The sequence below is a fragment of the Lagopus muta genome, chromosome W, assembly GCF_023343835.1.
Source record: "Lagopus muta isolate bLagMut1 chromosome W, bLagMut1 primary, whole genome shotgun sequence".
Taxonomy (NCBI): Eukaryota; Metazoa; Chordata; class Aves; order Galliformes; family Phasianidae; genus Lagopus; species Lagopus muta.
Genome location: NC_064471.1, coordinates 5565514 through 5580767, shown reverse-complemented (window position 1 = coordinate 5580767; position 15254 = coordinate 5565514). Strand labels below are relative to the sequence as shown.

Below are 15254 nucleotides of genomic sequence, written 5' to 3'. Positions count from 1 at the left end.
ACACAGCTTTCTCTGTCTTCTCTCACTTGTTGTGAATGCTTAGCCCCCCTGAAACCAAGTCTCTTGTGTCAGTGAATTACACCACCAAGCCCCTTTGCTTGATTTTGCTCTCTGGAGATGTCATGGTTCTACGTTTTTTGTTTGTTTGTTTGTTTGTTTTATTTTGGGTTTCAGTATTCCACATCAAAACATCATGTAGTGTACGGGGCATTAAAGTGTCACTGCCCCAATCCCAGCTACCTATCCCTGTACATTGCAGCAGTCACGGGATCTGACCCTTCCGGGTGGGGGGGGCGCTCTCTTGCTGCCTGGCAGTGGGTGCTGGAGGGTGCTTTCCTAGCCGTTCCAAGCTTTTCAGGTTTGAATCGGTCCCGGGAACTCTCTCTCTCTCATCTTGTCTGATTTATTAATCTCAATTGCAATTAAATTGTATCTATTGTGTTATCTTGTATTCCGATATTATAGTAAAATAAGTTTTCCTCCATAGATTGTTGCCGCTGTTCTTTTCCTCCCTTCCTTCCTTCCCATTTTGTGGGACTGGGGTGGGGGGGGGAGGGCAGAGGCCTGTCGCCCCTGTCACGGACATAGATTGATCTGGTCAAATCCGTGACAGATTTTTTGGCGCCCAACGTGGGGCGACTGCTTTTTAGCTTTTTGAACGAATCTCTTTTTCTCTCTGCTCTTAGAGAGCTTCGTTAGGGAGCATTATCAGTAGTTCAGGTTTCTGTGCTGGAAAACCTGACCTTGAAAGATTAGGCGTACTGCCAGTGTTCTGGGATATTTGTAAACTTTGAGCACTACTTAGTCTGGGTAGTGCCTTTTTTCTTTTTTTTCTCTCCTCTTGTTAGCTTCAATTCATTAACCCTTTTTTAGCAAGCACCAGCGATGAACCCACTCGTTATCGTGGGGGTGCTGGGTAAAGGATTAAAAGCAATGGTGTTAGTCACAACCTACTGGCCAATAATCCAGCTCATAATTATGTGTTGTGGAATTGCAACCATATATAGGTACCTAATGACACTGATGGAGACACCTATGTTTTACCTATTTGCAATGTGGTATGATTTGAACTTTGACATCTACATCCCAGAAGGAATGGCTAATTTCACAAACAACTACATCCCAGAAGGAATGGCTAATTTCACAAACAACTACATCCCATATGGAGTAGCTAATTTCACAAACAGCTACATCCCAAATGGAATAGCTAATTTTACAAACAACACAATGTTCAGACCAGTCTCCGGGTTTTCTTTTCGGTTTGTGAAACGTTTTTCGAATCTTGAATTAATACTCATGTTGGTGTGCGTGTCATCAATTCTCCTGAATGTACTCCAACGCATTTGTAATAAGGAGTCTTCTCCAAAACTAGAGAATGATGATTGGCAGGGAATATGGAGAGGTTTAGGAAAGGTTTTAGAAGCATGGGGACCCGCAGTGTCATGGGATTTTACTCTTGAACACCTGTGGGATCCTGAGAAACTAAGCCAGTATTTGAGTCAGGGACTATGCGGCTTACATAAATCTAAGGAGGTACAACTTATTTGGGGTTTGGCTTGTGCTTACCGTGCCCTATATAATACCATTCGGGAGAGAGAGAGTTTCCGAGCTGAGGTTCAAGCCAAAGGGGAAAATCCCCAAGTCAAATCTACTCAATCACAGGAGACACCAGTAACAATACCAGTTGCTCCTGTGGAGGGCAAGAAATGGAAACGAGTGTCTTCGCGTCTTGAACGAAAAAGAGAAGAAGAGGAGGAGGAGGAGGAAGATCCAGGCGAGGGGCCCTCTTCAGAACCACCACCATCGCGAAAGGCAAAAGCAAAAACTAAGAGACATGCAGAAGAGAGTGATGAAGAGGAAGTCTCTATTACTACTCGCCGGCCTCTAAAGATGACTGAAATCCAAGGTTCAAGAAAGGAGTTCACACGGCGCCCGAATGAAAGTCTTGTTTCCTGGTTGGTTCGCTATTGGGACAGTGGGGCCCATAGCTTGTCTCTGGATGGTAATGAAGCTCGCCAACTAGGTGCCATTGCCAGAGATCCAGCTATTGATAGAGGAATTAGTCGATGTTCGGATGAGGCTGCCTCCCTCTGGGAACGAGTGTTAACAGCTGTGAAGGAAAAGTATCCCTTCAAAAACGGTTTGAAAATTGCGATGAAAAAATGGGATACAGTTGAAAAGGGTATCCAGTATTTGAGGGAAATAGGCGTGGTGGAAATGTTGTATGACCCTAACTTTGTTCCTAACCACCCACAACAAAACCGCGACCCTGAAAGAGTGAGGACGACGCCTGAGATATGGCAGAAACTCGTGACAACAGCGCCGGACAAATATGCCGCTACACTAACGTCAGCGTGTGACAGATACCAGGAACAACAGAGAACACCCTTAGTTTATGAATTAATTCTTACGCTCCAAAACTATCAGCAGTTGCTATCCCCCATTCATGCTGCTGTAGCCGCTATCTCAAAAGTGACCGATCAACTGAATGAAACGCGGGAGCAAATGTCTCAACTGATTAACCGTGACAAACCTGTAACAGTATCAGAGACGCTTGATGAAGATCAGGATAATCAAAAGAGTCTAATGAAGGAGATGAAGAAGATGATGAAATGTATGCAAGCCCACCTAACTAAAGACGATGAACCTTCCTTCTCACGTGCACCATCAAAGATCTCAGCTGTTAGAAGCAAACGCTCTCCGGCTCAAGTAAGGGGTAATACACCGCGAATTGCCTTATGGTATTACCTACGTGACCATGGAGAAGACATGGGGAAGTGGCACGGTCAACCTACTCCTGTACTACGAGCCCGGGTGAAAGAATTACAAAGCAGATCAACCACCAGTGCAGTTGCTCCAGTTACCACAGGTAATGAATAGAGGGGCCCTGCCCTCAGTCAGGGGGGGGAAAGGGATAATAGAGTATATTGGACTGTGTGGATTCGATGGCCTGGCACATCAGAACCACTGAAATATAAGGCCCTGGTGGACACTGGTGCACAGTGCACTCTGATGCCCTCAAGTCATGAAGGGACAGAATCGATCCATATTTCTGGAGTGACCGGGGGCTCTCAAGAATTGACTGTGTTGGAGGCCGAGATAAGCCTCACTGGTAAGGACTGGCAAAAACATCCTATTGTGACGGGCCCAGGGGCTCCATGTATACTAGGTATTGATTATCTCAGAAGGGGGCATTTCAAGGATCCTAAGGGGTATCGGTGGGCCTTTGGAATAGCTGCTGTGGATGCAGACAACATTAAGCAGCTGTCTGTTTTGCCTGGCCTGTCAGAAGATCCGTCTGTTGTGGGGCTGCTGCAAGTAAAAGAGCAACAGGTACCGATTGCTACAAAAACAGTGCACAGGCGGCAGTACCGCACCAACAGGGATTCTTTGCTCCCCATTCATAAGTTAATTCGTCAGCTAGAGAGCCAGGGAGTGATCAGCAAAACTCACTCGCCTTTTAACAGCCCCATATGGCCAGTGCGTAAAGCCAGTGGAGAATGCAGGCTGACGGTGGACTAGCGTGGCCTGAATGAAGTCACACCCCCACTGAGTGCTGCTGTGCCGGACATGTTAGAACTCCAGTATGAACTGGAGTCAAAAGCGGCCGAATGGTATGCCACCATTGACATTGCTAATGCCTTCTTTTCCATCCCTTTGGCCAAAGAATGTAAGCCACAGTTTGCTTTCACATGGAGGGGCATTCAGTATACCTGGAACCGTTTGCCCCAGGGGTGGAAACACAGCCCGACCATTTGCCATGGGTTGATCCAAACTGTATTGGAACAAGGCAGCGCTCCTGAGCACCTGCAGTACATTGATGACATCATTGTGTGGGGCGATACAGCAGAAGAAGTCTTTACAAAAGGAGAGCGAATGATCCAAATTCTTCTGAGTGCTGGTTTTGCTATTAAGCGAAGCAAAGTGAAAGGACCTGCCCAGGAAATTCAGTTCCTAGGTATAAAGTGGCAAGATGGCCGTCGTCACATCCCGACAGACGTGATCGACAAAATCACTGCCATGTCTCCACCCACTAGCAAAAGAGAGACACAATCTTTTCTGGGTGCAGTGGGCTTTTGGAGAATGCATGTTCCAAACTACAGCCTCATTGTAAGCCCCCTTTATTATGTGACACGAATGAGAAATGAGTTTACATGGGGCCCTGAGCAGCAGCAGGCTTTTGAACAGATTAAACAGGAGATAGCCCGTGCCGTGGCCCTAGGACCAGTACGGATGGGACAGGGTATAAAGAACATCCTCTATACCGCTGCTGGAGAGAACGGTCCCACTTGGAGTTTGTGGCAAAGAGCCTCAGGAGAGACACGAGGCCGACCCCTGGGATTCTGGAGTCGGGCGTACAGAGGGTCTGAAGAGCACTACACTCCAACTGAAAAGGAGATCTTAGCTGCATATGAGGGGGTTCGGGCTGCTTCCGAAGTAGTCGGTACTGAAACACAGCTCCTTCTGGCACCTCGATTGCCAGTGCTGAACTGGATGTTTAAAGGAAAGGTTCCCTCCACCCATCATGCTACTGATGCCACTTGGAGTAAGTGGATTGCACTGATAACACAACGAGCACGGATGGGGAACCTCAGCCGTCCAGGAATCCTAGAAGTCATCATGGACTGGCCTGAAGGTAAAAAGTTTGGAACACCACCAGGAGAAGTAGTATCACGTGCTAAAGAAGCCCCACCATACAATGAACTACCAGAGAACGAAAACAAATATGCCCTGTTCACAGATGGATCGTGTCGTATTGTGGGAAAGCATCGCAGATGGAAATCTGCTGTGTGGAGCCCCACACGACGAGTTGCAGAGGCCACTGAAGGGAAAGGAGAATCAAGTCAATTTGCAGAGGTAAAGGCTGTCCAACTGGCCTTAGATGTCGCTGAACGGGAGAGGTGGCCAATGCTCTATCTTTACACTGACTCGTGGATGGTAGCAAATGCCTTATGGGGGTGGTTACAGCAGTGGGAGCAAAATAACTGGCAAAGAAGGGGTAAACCTATTTGGGCTGCTGAACTGTGGAAAGACATTGCTGCCCGAACAAAGACTATAGTTGTAAAGGTGCGTCATGTAGATGCTCATGTGCCCAAGAGTCGGGCTACTGAAGAACAGCAAAATAACCATCAGGTAGATCGAGCTGCCAGAATTGAGGTGGCTCAAATAGACTTAGACTGGCAGAACAAGGGTGAATTATTTCTGGCTCGGTGGGCCCATGAGACCTCAGGTCATCAAGGGAGAGATGCAACATACAAATGGGCTAGAGACCGAGGGGTGGACTTAACTATGGATGCCATTGCACAGGTTATTCATAACTGTGAAACATGTGCCATCATCAAACAAGCCAAGAGGATGAAACCCCTCTGGGAGGAAGGGCGATGGCAAAAGTACAAATATGGGGAGGCATGGCAGGTTGATTATATCACCTTGCCACGATCTCACAATGGTAAGCATTATGTGCTTACTATGGTGGAGGCAACCACTGGGTGGCTCGAAACATATGCAGTACCCCATGCTACCGCCCGAAACACCATACTGGGTCTCGAGAAACAAGTCCTGTGGCGACATGGCACCCCAGAAAGGATTGAGTCAGATAATGGGACTCATTTCAAAAATTCTCTTGTAAATACTTGGGCCAAAGATCATGGCATTCAGTGGATTTACCATATTCCCTATCATGCACCAGCCTCTGGTAAAATTGAACGATATAATGGATTGTTAAAAACGATGCTAAAAGCACTGGGTGGCGGAACATTTAAGCACTGGGAGAAGCATTTGGCAGAAGCCACCTGGTTAGTCAATACCAGAGGATCTATCAATCGTGATGGTCCTAACCAATCCAGTTCCCTACATACCGTAGAGGGAGATAAAGTCCCTGTTATACATGTAAAGAACATGTTAGGAAAGGCAGTTTGGGTTCTTCCAGCGTCTGGAAAGGGCAAACCTCTCCGTGGTACAGTTTTTGCCCAGGGACCAGGATCCACTTGGTGGGTAATGCAGAAGAATGGGGATGTCCAGTGTGTACCACAGGGAAACTTGATGGCAGGGGAGTGCAGTTACTAATTGTATGTATATATATATATGTATAGCTATGTGTGTGTAATGCATTGTAATCATTTTTTTGTTTGTATATATGTATATATATTTTAAGCATGATGTAATGATGTAGAATAAGGGGTGGAATGTCATGGTTCTACGTTTTTTGTTTGTTTGTTTGTTTGTTTTATTTTGGGTTTCAGTATTCCACATCAAAACATCATGTAGTGTACGGGGCATTAAAGTGTCACTGCCCCAATCCCAGCTACCTATCCCTGTACATTGCAGCAGTCACGGGATCTGACCCTTCCGGGTGGGGGGGGCGCTCTCTTGCTGCCTTGCAGTGGGTGCTGGAGGGTGCTTTCCTAGCCGTTCCAAGCTTTTCAGGTTTGAATCGGTCCCGGGAACTCTCTCTCTCATCTTGTCTGATTTATTAATCTCAATTGCAATTAAATTGTATCTATTGTGTTATCTTGTATTCCGATATTATAGTAAAATAAGTTTTCCTCCATAGATTGTTGCCGCTGTTCTTTTCCTCCCTTCCTTCCTTCCCATTTTGTGGGACTGGGGTGGGGGGGGGGAGGGCAGAGGCCTGTCGCCCCTGTCACGGACATAGATTGATCTGGTCAAATCCGTGACAGGAGACTTTATTTTCCTTGCCTTTTCCAAAACATTCCTTCAGCAGAGTGAGCATAGGTTTAGGATTGAGTCAGATGGGAGAAGCTGACTCATGCCAGGAAGCACTCTCAGAAGGAGTAACAAAGATGTTTTCCATCTCCAGCTGCTAACAAAGCGTAAGCATAGCACCATTCTACTGACAGGTTATAAACTGCAACCCTTCCTTATGTCTCTGCTCTGGGTTGGAATTTCTGCAGTCAGACCTATCACCCTGTTAGGTTGCACTATTGCAGTTTACCTGTCTGACCCACCCCCACCTGCAGCTACAAGCTTTGAGTTGTGCCTGGCACCTACCAGACTCCCTGTGAAGGATGAGTAGGGCAAGAGGGAAACAGGATGGGCATTGCCAAACCCACACTTGCTGCTGAAAGACCAGAAGTGGGTATGAAATTTTGTTTAACAGTACTTCTGAAACTGAGAAACGACAAGGTTTTTATCATTATGTTAAGGATCATTCAGAAGAAAGTACAAGTATGCAAGTAATTCCCTTCCTTAAGGAGTGAATGTCTAAATTGTAATAAAGCTGCCTATGTTCATTCTCTGCCTACTATCGCTCCAGAGCCATCCTCAATCTTTGGTCACTTGATGAAATCCAGCATTTTACTGAAGAAGGGACAGCAAGGGAGTTAAGATACCACTGGCAAGACAGAAGCTGAAGCAGTTCATGCCAAATAGAATTTATGAAGTTCCCTGAAAATGTACCTTATCTCTACAGCTATGCACAATTTGCTGAAGCAAGGGACTGTCTTTTTACATGTTTAATGTGCTAATCTGCTATTAAGGTAATAACCACAATCTCTTCAGAAATTGACCTCTTGCTTGTACTAGAATACATATCAGCTGAATTTATAAAACATATGTTTAATGATTGGGAATAAAAGGCTCCTGATTTTCTAAGTGCATAAACAGGCTTCAACGTGGCTTACACTTTCATAGGTGTAATTTTGTACTTGAACCAGGAGCAGACTAAAAAGTATTTAGTCACCTATTTGTCTGTTTTGCTCTCACAAACAAATATAAATGGTAATATTAAGTTAGGGCCTGTTCAAGGAATGTGTTTGACCAGCAAAAAACATCGCAATTCCCAAAGCTGTACCTTCAAACCACTCACTCATTTAACTGTTTCAGTGAAAAATGTGTTTTGAGCAAGGCCTCATGCACGCTACTGTAGAAACTTTAAAAGGTGTCCGTGACTCCCATATCACAATGCCTCTCTTACTGGGGAAGGCAGAATTGTTACTCTTTTAACTGTCAAAGAAAATACTGAGTACAGAAATACAGAAGCACTCATTTCATTTATGGTTCCTCAAGAAGTCCACCTACAGTGAGTACAGTGATGTCATTGCAGTTTTTGACAAAGCTGAACCATATTATGAAGCTTAACTGGATTTTGTGATTGTGTTATGAGGTTAGGTAATAACTACTGTAATGTTCCTCAACTCTGGAGCAGAAGAGAATAACCCAGGCTGAGGCTGTAATGTACTCAGCTCAGAATTACATGTCACACTAACCAAAATCAGAAAAGAGGAGTTTGAAGGAAACAGTACACAAAATTCAGTCAGATTTGTCAATGGCAGAACAGGAAAATTAGAGAACAATGAAATGTCTGCCTGTATTTATCTGCAAAGGATAATGAAGACTTACTGTGAAACAGAAAGAGAAAACCAACTTAGGTAGATCCATCTGAAGTGTGATTAGTAGCAAACAAGCTATTTCAACATCTTTGTCTACCATACACAAAGGTTTCTCTGCAAGTATAATCTCCAATTATTTCCGAGGCAACTACAAAAGACACGAAGAGCACAATAACACTGTTTAAAAGAACAAATTCCCAAATACAAAACACTGTTTCTCAACCACCATTAGCTCTGCACTGTCACCAGCAATAAACAAGAGCCTGCATGCCAGGCATGTAAAAATTTGCACCAGTGGAAGTAACTCACTGTCACTGTCACCACTGCTGAAATGCACCACCTACCATTTTGCTGTGCTCACATTCACAGTTTGGTCTCCATAAACATTCAGCAAGTGTTGATGAATGTCAATGGGTGCCATTATTTCTGCATGGAAAAATTCTGTGACACACCTCTATTTCATTCTCACTTCATTGTCAGGGACCATTTCAGTGGTGTGACAATTTTGGCCTGGAACATGGGATTTAGCCTCTAATTTGCCTAACAGAAATCAGCCTCCTCAGCTCTGCCAACTCCTAATCAACCCAAGTTCTAAGGCAGAGCTTTAAAAATCACCTCTTAATTACTTTAGTTATGCTGAGAACAGAGAAGAATGGCAAAACGTCACAGCTAATGAAAAGCCACTGAACTATCAAGACAGATAGGTGTTTTTATTCAACAACTTGAGATGCCAGAAGACTCTCTGATCTAGGAATGTGGGAATTAAATTCTTCCTTGTCTGCCCTAACCTATGAAAGGTTTATCCATAATGCCAGTTATAATCTAATGAGAAAAGATATCTGCCAAACAGAACACTAGTCTATTTTTCTCCAGCATCTTTGCAAAGATGATCATCACGAGTACTTGGAACAAATACAAATAATCAACCTCCTATTATTATAATTGTTTGGATAAAAGGCTTCCAGTTTAAAACTCATGACATAAATCAACAGTCTATTTATGCTGTTAGTTATCAGGTGTACAATTACGCACATCTATTCCCTTGAGTAATTGACCTTAGCCTTAAGTGGATGCCCTCTCCATCATGTTTACTTTGCTATTCTTTCTCATCCTCTAAACAAAATAACAGATCTATAAATCAGAGGCATTAAAATAGCTTAGGAGTGATGCCAGGCTGTTTTCCAGCTTTACTGTTCTCGAGACTGCCCAGTTAGCAGACTGCTGGGTGACATCTCAAGGGCCATTTCATTTTAATCCATGCTGTCATCACTATGCCACCAATTTTAATTGCCAGGGATGTGTGACTTTTAGGATAACCTGGCCAAGTCCCAGCTGCAGTTTCTACAACGGGAGGTGTAATAAGCCTGTTGTGATTATCTGAAACGAGAGAACTTTATGATGCACAGGCAAATCAGCTTTAATACAGCTAAGGTGGCAGGAAATCTGTTTCAGAAGATGAATCCACTAAATCTACGCAAATCATGTACAGACTTGAGCAGGCATTATCCAAATAAATTAGTACATTTGTAGGCGCAGAGGGAGCAGGCAGGACATGCACAATTTTACATGTGTCCAATCGCAGACAGATCAGATCAGAAAAATATTAAAATACAACAGAAAATACTTAAAACTGTTGCATATTATCTGACAGCATACCATCTGAAGTTTATGATAGCCAAACTTCTCTTGTGGTTAAAAAAAAGAAAAAATCCCTTGTCAATTTTCATTATTGTAATATTTGGGCTAATGTCATTTACAGGGCAATTGACCTTTCACTCTAAGAGCCTGGAGGCTGATTTTGAACACATCCCAGAACTGTTTGGCCGGAGTCAAGTTCCCAAATTGCTAGATAACTACTAGATAACTAGTTGAAAAACTAGACTGACATTTCCAGAGAAAAGATATGCTGCATTGAGGACAACAAAGTCTCTGAAAGAAGGATGTCAGTTCTCTGTAGTCTCCCTCACCTTAAAGCAAAGCCTCGTTCTGGGTGACAATTAGCTTGCAACTATTTAAGTGGATTTTGGGAAATCAGAGAAGAAATCCAGCTGTTTCTTCAACATAATTTCCATGTGATAAATTGAAACTAGAGTACTATTTGAATATCTCAATGTTCCTCTTTTACTTTATGTTTACAATAACATTTATTTATTATGTCAATTTGAAAATCCTTTTTTTTCCTGCTATTCTTTGTCCACATGCCTACTTATTTTTCAAGCTTCCTCTTTCTAATGGTGATAAAACACTAAGATATTACACTTTTCATTATTCTTTCCTGTTGAATTACACTCCTGTTTTAATTTTTCTGATGAATTATACTCTTCAGAAAAACCGCAGAGGAAGTAAGAGTAACGCAGAAGAATGTAGCACATTTGACAGAGGTGAGACAATCCTATTCAGGTTGAAAAGATTCACATTTCATTTAATTAATTAAAATGTTGCCTTATGAGCTAGTGAAATTTTTCTAAGATTTCTAATCACTTTCTAATAGTGATCTTAGCTTAAGACGCATAAAAAAAAGAAGAAAAAAAAAGGTACAGAGAAAAAGAAAAGGAGAAAAATAAAAGCCCAGATTTTTTCAACACATCATTCCTCCTTTCCTGGATATAAGCCCTGACATGAAACATATCTATACATTTTCCAGTGTTTCAAAAGATATCCCTCCTAAATCAAAGAATTATTTCCTACTCAGAGCAACTCTTCCTAATTGCTTACACTAAAAGAGACAATTCAGTTCCTACATTTCACAGTTTTTGGATTGAGATCTTTCAGCCTTTATGACATGTAGGCAATGTCTCAGGAGCCACCTGACTCTTTTTCATCTGCAGTCCATCTATCAAGCCTAAACACCTGCACATACATTAAATAAACAAGCAAACAAACAAACAAATAGCCTTGCTTTAGTATTACCAGGATGGTCCCCATCTTTCTGTCTTGTAAATAACCAAAATGATAGCATCAGAAGAGCTGCTGAAGATCTGTCTATAATAAAGTCCATATCCTGTCCTTCCCTTGGACAGTTCATACTCTTTCGATCTGCATGAGCCCAAGCAGTTTTGTGATCCTATTGTTGTTATTTTGTTGCTTTGAGAGTATTATAGTTGTAAGAGCATCTAACATATGATAATGACATAAGGCTGGGCTTCACAGGCAATATCTTCATGATTACGTAGAGGCGTAGCACTGACACTGAGTTAGACAATTAAATCATTGCATAATGATAATTAGTTAAAAAAAGAACAAAACCGAGTCCAAAGTCTAGGCCCAAATTCATAAACTCTGCTGGGCTGATCTTGAAGGGAATCACATTTCAGTTTTCAGTACTGAAGACATATATCTCCACATGAGCATATGCAGAATCACCACAGTCCTGGAAGACCACAGAGAAGCTCAGCTCCATCCAAGGTTTCACACAATCAATTTGATAGCAGTTGTCTTTAAGGCTAAGTTCTCCTGGGTTTCAGACTTTTGGTATTTCTAAGGGAACATCCTTGTATCAAGTTCCTGTTTTAAGTTTTACCAGGCGTATTTGCCAGAAACATGAACTTGATTGCTTGTGATATCTTTGGGGAGACAACTAGAAACTGCTGCTCTAATTTTGCTCCAGCAGTGCATGTAGTAAGGTGCTTATGGGATGTACTTGAAATGATTGTACAGCATCACAACATGTAGATTGCCTCTCAGTTGCCTTGCAACTCTCTCTGAATGTCTATTTTTAACAAGACAAGAGATAACAGCGTTAAAGAAAAAATTATTCTTGGAAAGAATGGTGAAGCACTGGAATAGTCCAGGGAAGCTGTCATCATCCCTGGAAGTGCTCAAGAAATGTAGAGATGTGGCACTGAGGGACGTGGTTTAGTGGGCATGGTAGTGATGGGCTGACGGTTGGACTAAATGGTCTTAGTGATCTTTTCCAACCTTAATGATTCTATGATTTTTCAAGTATACATTGCAAGATTTTACATATACTATATATGTTATGTACTTACATATTTAATACATTTAAAGATCTGATTAAAGATCTGATAAGTAACTTCACCCTGTAAGTACTTCACACATAAGTAACTATAGCTGACTTATTATCTAGTTTGCTGGCTACAATCAGATGCAATCTTCCCATCATATATTCAGACTTAACTTTAGTTTCTACCTACATTTTCCAAGCTGAAGAAAATTATGCTAATTCCTGCTAAGAGTTCTTCTAATCCATCTTCTTAAATTACTCCTTTTTCTTTGCATTATTTTCCAGTTCAGCACATTTAAATACTTTGATTATTATGAAAGTTTTGTTCTTCAGAAAGCCAGATGTGTTTAATAATGTTTATTTTACAGTGTTGCCAAATCCTGAGGGTTCAAGCTTGACTGGTTCAAGGGACAAGGTAATGATGTTGAAAATTATTCCATTGCATTACCCTTATTAATCAATCCTCAAAGCACGCTAGGAATGTTGAAATCTATTAATACTTATTCTTTAATTAAAGTTACTAAGTTCACACGCTGCCTTGAAACTATATAATTAGCTCTGAAAGTAATGCCTCCTACTTATTTCCATGGAAACTGCAACAGATACAAAGAGAGCAATGCTATTGGATAGAGCAAATTCTCAGGACAAAACACTCTTTTTTCAACATAGCCACCACCACTGGCTCCGCATTTTCACCAGAGATGAGCAAGAGCCTCCATGCCATACTCAAGAAATCAGCACCAGTGTAGGTGACCCACCATTTCACAGCTGCTATGATGGCACTGTTTGCTAGGAAAATGTTGCCCATGCAGTCCAACTTTTACTCTGCTCACATCCACTATTCAGTCTCCACAAACATTCAGAAAACACCAATGAAAATCATTTTTTTCTGCATGAAGGAATTCAGCAACATGCCTTTGCTTCATCCATACTTCTACTCAGAAGCCAATTTGTCAGACTGCCACTCTGCTGCCATCTGTCCCACAGCAATACAGTGTAATGGGATATTGGTGGGAAGGTTCATCTTCTACAGCCATACCACCAACATCCACCTCTGACACTGTGGGCCAAAGTAATAAACTCACTTTTGGAACAGCCCTTATAAAATGTATTTATACCTTCTGTAATTTTGTGACATTTTTGTTGCTTTCCAGACACCAGTTAACATTCGCAAAAACATATCTTGCATCAACAGCACACTATTATTAGGGTACATAAAAACAGAAGTATGGTTTATGCCTGTCATACATGCCTTGATTATGTAAGTGTTTCTGCTGATATCTGCAGGCATCAGAAATATCTCAAGAACTTAACACACGTTAAATGAAAATTAAGATTATTAAGATCCTCCCAAAGAGGGGAAATTGTTGCTGCCTGAACAAGGCATCCATGCAGTGGATGTCCTTCTGCTCCAAGCCTCAGTGTCTCAGCAGAAACCCCTCTTTGTTGTTTACTTTCTTCCCTTCCCAGGATCTTTCATCCACAGAGACTTCTGGGCTACCTTCCTGTTTTCCTAGACTCACTGGTTCCATGAGCCATGATCCTTAGTGTCACGGATTTGACCAGATCAATCTATGTCCGTGACAGGGGCGACAGGCCTCTGCCCTCCCCCCCCACCCCAGTCCCACAAAATGGGAAGGAAGGAAGGAAGGGAGGAAAAGAACAGCGGCAACAATCTATGGAGGAAAACTTATTTTACTATAATATCGGAATACAAGATAACACAATAGATACAATTTAATTGCAATTGAGATTAATAAATCAGACAAGATGAGAGAGAGAGAGTTCCCGGGACCGATTCAAACCTGAAAAGCTTGGAACGGCTAGGAAAGCACCCTCCAGCACCCACTGCCAGGCAGCAAGAGAGCGCCCCCCCCACCCGGAAGGGCCAGATCCCGTGACTTCTGTAATGTACAGGGATAGGTAGCTGGGATTGGGCAGTGACACTTTAATGCCCCGTACACTACATGATGTTTTGATGTGGAATACTGAAACCCAAAAACAAAAAAACAAAAACAAAAAACATAGAACCCTGACACTTAGGTTCATGAAAACCAATTATTTTTGATTTTTTTTTTTTTTTTTTTTTTTGTGAGAGAGATGGAATACATGACTAAAAGCAATATATTTGACACTGCACAACTTTTGAACAATTTAATTGTTCCAAACCATTAAAAGTTTTAAAATTCCCAAAGAAACAATCAACATATTTTCATTGCACCTCAGTGTGGAGACCTTTTCTACCTCGTTATGGGAAAACAGACCATCATAACTGAATCGAAAACAAACAACAACAACAGAAGTATTCAAATAGACATCTGTAATACAAAATTTCTGTACAAATGATTAATATTTGGCAAAGCAATTGACAAGTGAATCACTGTCTTATCATTAGGTGTGTCAGGCTGCCTCAATAATGACCTATCAAAACAACATTAGAAAATGAGTGAAAAATTAGATCATATTTAAATTATTCAGGGAAGGATACATAACAGAGTCATTACAATCATCCTAGGACTAAGTGCTAGCAATTTGAGGAATTCAGATTTCAGTTATTAGAATAGATCACATATGGAAATAATCATACTCAGTGGCTTGTGATATTAGCACAAAGTCTTTCAAGAATAGTAAAAAAAAAAAAAAAAAAAAGAGTAAAATATTATTGCCAAAATTTAAGATGCACTGTTTAAAATAACACTTCAACATGCTGTAACACTTGTCTCCACACTCCTGAAGCCACTCATGTATCTTGCACCAGGCTGTACAGATGTGCCTGTTGATCCACCTATCTGAGACCTCATCAACCAGGGGATAACAACTGCACTCACATGTACTCTTAGCTATAATTTTACATCCGAATTGTGGCCTGCCTTAAAACCAGACCTGGTAAAAACACAGCCAGCAGCTGTGCTGACACTCCTTGCTGAAGAGCTCCTGAC

The 15254-nt window shown here is 41.9% G+C and overlaps 1 protein-coding gene across 1 annotated transcript in view; it reads left to right on the top strand.

The window, feature by feature from the left end:
* The window catches only part of LOC125686407 (uncharacterized), a 118383-nt gene extending 111796 nt beyond the window's left edge, over window positions 1-6587 (top strand). The window contains exon 2 of the mRNA XM_048930345.1: window positions 3959-6587. Within this exon, the coding sequence (XP_048786302.1) occupies window positions 3959-6066 (2108 nt within the window). The 3' untranslated portion in view covers window positions 6067-6587. The remainder of the gene's footprint in view (window positions 1-3958) is intronic.
* Window positions 6588-15254: the final 8667 nt, after the last annotated feature.